This window comes from Dipodomys ordii, unplaced genomic scaffold, assembly GCF_000151885.1.
Source record: "Dipodomys ordii isolate 6190 unplaced genomic scaffold, Dord_2.0 Scaffold24, whole genome shotgun sequence".
NCBI classification, from domain to species: Eukaryota; Metazoa; Chordata; class Mammalia; order Rodentia; family Heteromyidae; genus Dipodomys; species Dipodomys ordii.
In genome coordinates, this window is record NW_012267240.1 from 16,949,626 (window position 1) to 16,958,862 (window position 9,237).

Below are 9,237 nucleotides of genomic sequence, written 5' to 3' on the forward strand. Positions count from 1 at the left end.
CCCAGGGCCTCAGGCATGCAAGGCAAGCGCTCTACCACTGAGCCACCTTCCCAGCCCCCTGAGCTTCTTTTGCTCAAGGCTAGCACTCTACCACTTAAGCCACAGCTGTGGTACTGAAGAATTGAACCCAGGGCTTCGTGTATGCAAGGCACTCTATCACTAAGCCACCTTCCTAGCCCAGAAATTTTTTTTTTAAGAAAACAATCTGAATTTAGGCCTGAATATTTATTTCTTCTGTTTTTTTTTGGTTTGTTTCTCAATATAATTTCCTGCTTATTGTTGCTTATAGGCTCACGCCTATAATCCTAGCTATTCAAGGAGGCTGAGATCTGAGGGTCAGGGTTCAAAGCCAGCCCCAGCAGGAAAGTCCAGGAGACTCTTTATCTCCAATTAACCACCAGAAAATTGGAAGTGGCACTGTGGCTTAAGTGGTTGAGTGCTCACCTTGAGCTGAAGAGGTCTGGGACAACACCCAGGCCCAGAGTTCAAGCCCCACAACTGACTTTAAAAAAAAAAAAGCTATAAGAATGTCTGGAGGTGGGGGCTGGGAAAGTGGCTCAGTGGTAGAATGCTTGCCTCGCATGCATGAGGTCCTGGGTTCGATTCCTCAGCACCACATAAACAGAAACCCGGAAGTGGTTCTGTGGCTCAAGTGGTAGAGTGCTAGCCTTGAGCTGAATTGCTGAGGGACAGCGCCCAGGCCCAGAGTTCAAGCCCCACAACCGGGGAAAACAACAAACAAAACAAAACAAAAATGTCTGGAGGGGCTGGGAAGGTGGCTCAGTGGTAGAGCACTTGACTTGCATGCATGAGGCCCTGGGTTTGATTCCTCAGCACCACATAAGCAAAAAGAAAAAAGCTGAAAGTGGCGCTGTGGCTCAAGTGGTAGAGCACTAGCCTTGAGCTGAAGAGCTAAGGGACAGCGCCCAGGCCCAGAGTTCAGGCCCCACAACCGGACCCCCCCCCAAAAAAAAAAAACTAAGAATGTCTGGATCCAAGTATATAAAATTCACCTCCTTTTCTTTGTTTCTTTCTTCCTTTCTTTCATTCTTTCTTTTTTTGTTGGTCATAAGGCTTGTGTTCTACCACTTTGAGCCACAGCTCCACTTCCAATTTTCTGGTGGTTAATTGGAGATAAGAGTCTTATAGACTTTCCTGCCTAGGCTGGCTTTGAACTACAGTCCTCAGATCTCAGCCTCCTGAGTAGCTGACAGGTTTGAGCCTCTGGCACCTGGCTCATTTCCTTTTCTATGATCATACAAGTCAACATATTCGTAGAATCTGTTTCGTTAAGTATAGGTTCCAAGTTTTAGATAGTTTTCAGCCTCTTACTCCCTGACTCATTTTCCCAGACCATTCAGTCCAATCCAGCTTCTCTGACTGACTGCCTCCTCCACACTCCCATAGCTGAACAAATCAGGCTTCTTATACTCCTTGTGGGGAAGGTGGAGTGCATTCATTGTTCTCAGGAGGTACTAAGTGGGAATGGTGATGGATGTGTGCTATGGATAGGTAACCACCTTGCTGACCAGGAGCTGCCTTTCCTGGAAAGTCCCAGCATTTTCTTCAGAGGTTTGGTGTTTAATTCTACAGATGGAAAGTCCCTGCTTGTCCTTTCTCACATCTCCCCTCTCTTCCTAGGGCAGAATAGCATGTGCCAATGTCCTCAGTGACCTCTATGCAATGGGGGTCACAGAGTGTGACAATATGCTGATGCTCCTTGGAGTCAGTAATAAAATGACGGACAGGGTAAGTAGGAGGCCCAGTCTGTGCTGTCTTGGTAGTGTCATTTGACCTGGTGAGACTTCTTTCCTGCCCTGAATGTGAGGAGCCCCACCTCACTATGTGGTTTCCAGTATTCCTTCTGGCTGTCCACTTTGGGTAATTATGAGAACATTAAAATGAGTGTCTGACCACTTCAGCTTTTTATTTTCTGCCACTTGCCCCCTCGTCTTCCAGCTAGACCAACAGCTAGATACTTTTGTGGGTTTGGTATAAAGTTCAGGCCATGGTAATAGGAACTTAATACCAGGTATGTCAGCCAGGAACTGCCCTATGGTCCTGGGTGTGCAAGGCTTAGAGAGCGAGGTACTTTGTTGATGGCTGGGGTGTCGCTGGCAGATGCTGCTGCCATCCCTGCCCATACTCACTTCTTTGCTACCACCCTCAGTGTCTGTGTCCTCACCAGCTCTTCTTTGAACCAGAGATGAATTCCTGCTTAGATTATTTTTAACAGGTACTTGTTTTTAATCCCCTTTCTATTCTCAATAAAACCATTTACCTTGCTTTATAGTAGGCCCTTCTTGTGTACTGACAGTGCTGGTGTGAGCTCTGAACATTTGTACTGAGCAGTCTGAGCAAGGGCTTTTGGTGTGTACATTACCATCGTAGGCCTCAGCAAGTCTCAGCCCTCCTTGGTAAAGTAGTAATCCTCCTTGAAGGCAGGGCTTATATGCATATAGTTAATCTTAGAATTCTTAGTTCTTTTTTTTTCTTTAATTACTTTGGTGGCACTAGGGGGTTGAACTTGCCCTAGTGTTCGTTTCACAAAGCATTCTGCCATTTGACCCACATCCCCAGTTGTTGTTTTTTTAATATATGTATATATGTTTTTTTTCTCTTTTTCTTTATTATTGTGGAAATACCATACAAAGGGGTTACAATTACATGGGCAAGATAGTGAGTACATTTCTTATCAAACAACATCCCCAGTTTTTTGCCTTTTATTTTTTTAAATAAAAGTCTCTCCCTTTTGTTCCCCACGGCCACCCTTGAACCATGAACCTCCTACCTCTACTTTCTGAATAGCAGGGATTGTGGGTGTGCACCCTCACGTCCATCAAGAGCTGATTCTTGCTAGTTAGCAGACTTGGGACCAGGTGCAAGCATCCATGACATATACTGGTACTCAGTACACTCCTGCCTGAGCTTCCTTCACTGAAGTGCCCAGCTAGCACTGGTAGCAGGCTGGTATTCCCTTGCTTTTGTTACACCCTGCCCTGGCTGTCAGCTTTCAGAACTTCCTTAGGAGTTGGTGATCCTTTTATAAGTGTGGGACCCACATTCTTGGGGTTTCAACAGAATTATTTAACTTTTCATTTGTGTCCTTTTAAACCCTAGGAAAGAGATAAAGTCATACCCCTAATTATACAGGGTTTTAAAGATGCGGCAGAGGAAGCAGGAACGTCAGTGACAGGTGGCCAAACAGTGCTAAACCCCTGGATTGTTCTAGGAGGAGTCGCCACAACCGTCTGCCAGCCCAATGAATTTATCATGTAAGTCGGTTCCTGTTGTTCTCTGTTTTTAAAAACACATATATAAAAGTGTTACTCACACACACACTGAAGGTATAAATAGAGTGTTTGATTCCAAATACTGAGTGCAGTCATCACCTGAGTGAGTTTTAGAACATTTTGCATTATCTAACAAGAAACCCATTCCCCACTCCTGCCCTATGCTACCATATTGTCTAAGCTCATCCATTTTGTAGCTCAGGTCAGTACTTCAATCCTATGAAACTATTCTCTATGAATTTTAGATGTGTGCTTTTTGGTTGTTGTTGTTGTTGTTTTTTTTTTCCATACTGGATCTGCCTGTGTAGCCTAGTCTGGCCCTGAAATCCTGATCTTCCTGTGCCAGCCTCCTAGGTACACATCAACTTGCCTGTCTCAATCTTAGAAACTTAATCAAGATATAGTTCACCTAACAAGATCTCATAGTACAGACTTGAGCATTTGTCTAGTATAGGGTTGGACAGCCTTGGCCCCTGTTCAGTTGCCAGAATGTCTCCTTCACTTCCATGCATTAGCCATCACTTCTAGTTCCCACCTCGCCCTGCAGGTCACTCGTCTGCTTATCTGTAGGCCTTTGCCTGTTGGGAACATTTTATATAAGGGCATCCTGCAATATTTGGCATTTTGTTTCTGGTTTCCTCTAACGTGTTTTCAGGTTGTAGCATAAGTCTGAAATGCTTTTTTTAAGCAGTGACTCTGCGATGAACATTTTATGTGTGAGTTTTTTATACAGAAACATTGCTCTACATCCCCTCCAGAAGTGATTTTTATTGTGGCTTTGTGTGTGCGTGTGCATGCACATGCATCCACATGCATGTACAGTCCAGGGGAACCCTCTCACCCTGCTCTACTACTTGAGCCCTGCCTCTACTTCCAGCCTCTTGCTGGTTAATTAGAGATAAGAGTCTCAGATTTGTCTGTCCAGGATGGCTTACTATCCTCAGATCTCAGCCTCCTGAGTAGCTGAGATTGTAGGCTGAGTCACTGGTGCCTAGCTATTGGACAAGCATCTCAGGACAGGTTGTTACTTTCTATTTTTGATATCTTGCAAGGAAAACCACACTGTCTGATTTCCTGAAGGCAGCAGAACTCCACTTATTTATTTTTTAGATGGACACTGGTGGGTACTGTGTTTGCTGGCCCATAATTTGAAAGGTGTGGGAAAGAATCTGTAGTTCAGAAGCCCCGGCCTGTCACTGGGCCCCAGTCCCTGCCTCTCCACCCGTCCTGTATTGTTAACCAGGATGCCATTGACACCACACATGAACTTTAGTGAGTGGACCTTGCAGTTAGGCATGATGTCTATGAATGAGCAGGTGGTGTGTAGTGATCATTCTGAAAGCTGTCGTAGAGGCTCCACCACAGTGAGTAAGTGAGCTAGCTTCCCTCATCCTGTCTGGCATCAGGGAATAACAAACTTCTGGGTCTTTGCTATTGTGCTTGGTGGTTTACTGGCACTGGGGCTTGAACTCAGGGCCTCAGCCTCTTGCTTGACTGGCACTCTTCCACTTGAGCCACACCTCCAGTTCTGGCATTTTGTTGGTTAATTGGAGCTAGAGTCTCACAGTTTTTCTATCTGGGCTGGCTTTGAACTATGATCCTCAGATCTCAGCTTCCTGAATACCTTATCTTAACCTTACTCTTAAGATTAAAGGTTGAGAATATTTTTGCTTGTCTGTCTGGTTTTTTTTTTGTTGTTGTGCCAGTACTAGGTATTGAACTTAGGGCCTCACATTCTTGCTCAGCTTTTTTTAAGTTGAACATATTTTTCACACATTCATATCTCTTGCCTATTTTCTAAGTGATGGAGGCTATTTGTAGGGACACTATAAGATGAATGAGCCTGAACATTTGATAAAAAAATTATTCGTAGCCAGGCGCTGGTGGCTCACACCTGTAATCCTAGATACAAAGGAGGTTGAGATCTGAGGATCATGGTTTAAAGCCAACCTGGGCAGGAAAGTCCATGAGATTCTTATCTCCAATAAACCACCAGAAAACCGGAAGTGGTGCTATGGCTCAAGTGGTAGAGCGCTCGCCTTGAGTTGAAAAGCTGAGGGATAGTGTCCAGACCTAGAGTTCAAGCCCCACAACCAAAAAAAAAAATTGTTCATAAACATAAAAGTATCCACATGGGGTATGGTGTGTGTTATGTTGTGTGTACATGTGCATGTGTGTGTGCAAATGTGTGCATATGCCAAGTGCTGGTTCTGGGGCTTAGACTCAGAGCCTTGTGTCCTCATTCAGCTTTTTTTGGGTAAAGCTGGTACTCCCCAACCTGAACCGTACCTCCAGTCTGATATTTTGCTGGTTAATTGGAGATAGTGTCTTTTGAGCTTTTCTGTCTGGGCTAGCTTTGAACGGCAATCATTCTGTCTCAACCTCCTGAGTAGCTAGGATTGGAGACTGAGTCCCATGCACCTTATCCCCATAGTTTTATCATAATTATCTTGAAATAAATTCATAAATTACACATAACCAATGAAGTGGAAGAACTTGCCAGCTTTCAAATAAGGCTAAGCCTGCTATGAGAAGGTCTAGTTTTTTTTGTTTTGCCAATTCTGCAGTGTCACAGAATTATATTGTGCAAAGCTGACAATGGACATGCTTATTATGGGTTAGCTTGGGGGCTGAGGCTTATTTCTAAAGTATGTGCCCTGGCTTGCTTTTGCACTGAGTACTCACATGGCCCAAAGCCAGGAGATGGGCCTAATGAGGTGAGAAGGCCTGAGTGGTAGACTTGTATCCTGGAAGCGAAGATGCAGATAGAATAGCCATTCTCTTCAGAATCAGTCTGTTTCTTTACAAGGTGTTTTTCATTGTTTGTCTTCTGTTAAGGACTTCCCTAGCATACCAGCTAGGGAACTTTCCTCAGTCTGAAACCTGAATGAAGAAATTAACAAAACATGGACCAACCAGATCCCATAACTCAAAATAATTACCCCCCGAGTGTCTACCATGTACACAGTCATAAACCAGTAGTCTTGGAGAGGTCTTGTTGCCTTTGATCATTTTGAACTCTGCCAGTAAGCCATGTGCACTCACACGAGGCCTGCTGGAACCTCTGAACATTACATGACTTGCTGCTTTGCACATTTTGGGGGGATGAGGACAGGGACAAGGTCTTGCTGTGTAGCCCAGGGTAGCCTCAAACTCAAGATCCTCCTGCTCAGCTTCCCCAGGTATCTGGATTACAAGTGTGCACGGCAAGTCCAGCTATATTTAAAAAAAATCTGTAGATAATTAATTCCTACATTTAAGCCCGTGGGTACCTGCATTTCCCCAGGTAGGAGGGTATTCAGCTATATCCAGTGGATGGAGGACAGAGTGATGGTTGGCTTACATTTAAATAACAGCATTTCCCCAACTTGAACATGCTCTTTTTCTTCACTTCAGGCCAGATAATGCAGTACCAGGGGATGTGCTAGTGCTGACTAAGCCCCTGGGGACGCAGGTCGCCGTGGCGGTCCACCAGTGGCTGGATATCGTGAGTAAATTTCCACTTGTGTGGATGGCTAGCTTTTGGATTGGGGGGGGATTTTTGTTAGATGGTTCTGAAAATGAAATTCTTGTTTTAAACCCAGGAAGTTTCGTTAAGGCCTTTAAAAAATCCCGAAGTAGTCTTTATTCTTCTATGAAATATAATTTTGATGTACTGAGTTTGTGAAGTGGGTAACCCCCAAACTGGACTTGAGAGATTTTCTTTAAGGAACTAGGAGGCTTCATCTGCTTATTGGGTACTGAAAATAGTTTTGTCTTTTATGTCTTAAACCTCTAAAAAATGAGGAGGGCTGGAGTGGAGACTCAGGTGCCTGCTTGGCAAGTGCAAGGCAAAATGTGGAGGAGGGTTTTGGATATGATGTTTGTCATATAAATGGCATATCTTTACTTGAGTTTGGGGTTGTTGCTTGGTTTTGCCTTCAAACTGATGAGCAACTAAGATCATCTAAGCATTAATTCTTATCAATTTTCCCACTTGAGTTTTAATCATGCTTCAGATTTTAATTTTTTTTATTGATTTATTTTTGTATCAGTTCTGGGCCTGAACTCAGGGCCGAGGCAGTGTTCCTGAGCACTTTTGCTAAAGGCTGGTACTCTACTACTTGAGTCACAGCTCCACTTCGGGCTTTTTTTTTTTTTTTTTGAGTAGCTTATTGAAGATTAGAGTCTCACAGACTTTCCTGGAAGATCTCAGATCTCAGATTCCTGAGTTGCCAGGATTACAGCTGGGAGCTATAGGATTTTCTTCTTTAACATAGCAACTCAAAGGTTATGTCATCTCTTTATATGGTGTTGTTTTAGTTTCTATAATTGATACTAGCAGTTCTCTATTAAGAAGATATACACAATGGAATTCTATGCCTTCATCAGAAAGAATGACATTGCCCCATTTGTTAGGAAATGGAAAGACTCAGAAAAAATTATACTAAGTGAAGTAAGCCAGGCCTAAAGAAACATAGGTCCCATGGTTTCCCTTATTTGCAACAAGTAGTATATATCTGAGACAACCAGAAAAGGTCAGATAAGATGATGTTAAGCGAAATTAACCCCAAGATAAGGATATAGGTGGTTTTCTTTCTTGCTATTGTTTCTAACGTATTTCTAAGGTGCCACCTGATTTTTTGTTATTTTGTATGTCCCTCCCCAAGGTATAACCCCTGTTTTTACTGTATTTGATGTTGGTATAATTTGGGGAGTAGAAGGGAAAAACCAATTGTTGGATACAGGTTGACCCATTGCAACAATGAGATGTAAAAGACGCTATGTTGAAAAATGAACTTTATAATTTAGGCAGGGATGGGGGGTGGGGGGGTGAGGGGGGAGCCAGCAGTGTAGTTGTGGAGATGGGAGGGGAAGGGATGGTAGAGGGAAAGCAGGAGGAGGCAACAATGCTTGATAAGAAATGTGCTCATTACCTTGCTCATGTGATTGTAACCCCTCTGTACAGTACTTTCACAATAAAAAGCTTATTTTGAAAAAAAGAAAAAGCCGTAATTTTTTTTTTATTTACTAGATGAATCTTTTCTTGATGGGACAGAGTAAGGACTTCTGTGCCACAGACCTGTTCTTTCCCAGCTTGGAATCCCTTCCAGGGTGGCCTGCAGGTGTCTATCTAGCATAACTGCCCAGGCCTGCAGAGACTTGCAAGGGAGCCAGGAGCAGGCGAGGGGGTAAGGGGAGTCTTTCTGCTCTCCACCTCAGCTTGACACATCTTAACTTAAAAACGGGTTTTCAAAATGTTTAAAAGCAAATTCCAAGTACTGTGTAACAGTACAGTGTTGTGGGGTTTTGTGTATATGTGTACTAGTACTGGGGCTTGAACTCAGTACTGTGTTCTCATTTGGCTTTTTTTTTTTTTTTTTTTTGCTTAAGACTAGTGCTCTATCACTTGAACCATACCTCTACTTCCAGCTCTTTGCTGGTTAATTAGAGATAAGAGTTTCAAGAGCTTTTCTGTCTGGGCTGGCTTTAAACCTCTGCTCTAGATCTCACCCTCATAAGTAGCTAGGATTACAGATGTGAGCCACCAGTGCCCTGCCAGAGTGCATTTTATAAAATCTAGAAACAATCAAGAGTGTGTTGTTTTGGACTCTATATTATGAGAAAGGCAGGAAATAGTAAGTACAGACTTGAGAGTAGTTGTTACTTCTGGGAGGCAGGTACCATGATAAATAGATGGCTGGTGTTCCTAATCCATAGTTACTGCACTGGATGCTGGATATTGGATTTTGTTTTATGGTACTAGGTATCAAGAAGCCTGGCATATGGTAGTCAGGCTCCCTATCTGTGAGCTATACCCCCACTTACTTGATAATCCTGCCAAAGAAGAGCAAACTACAGCCCTGGGTTCACAACTTCCTTCCTTCCTTCCTTCCTTCCTTCCTTCCTTCCTTCCTTCCTTCCTTCCTTCCTTCCTTCCTTCCTTCCTTCCTTTCTCCCTTTC

The 9,237-nt window shown here is 43.5% G+C and overlaps 1 protein-coding gene across 1 annotated transcript in view; it reads left to right on the forward strand.

The window, feature by feature from the left end:
• Sephs1 (selenophosphate synthetase 1) overlaps window positions 1-9,237 on the forward strand; it is a 26,025-nt gene that overhangs the window by 10,365 nt on the left and 6,423 nt on the right. The window contains exons 4-6 of the mRNA XM_013014607.1: window positions 1,642-1,749; window positions 3,121-3,275; window positions 6,690-6,780. Coding sequence (XP_012870061.1) covers window positions 1,642-1,749; window positions 3,121-3,275; window positions 6,690-6,780 — 354 coding nt within the window. The remainder of the gene's footprint in view (window positions 1-1,641; window positions 1,750-3,120; window positions 3,276-6,689; window positions 6,781-9,237) is intronic.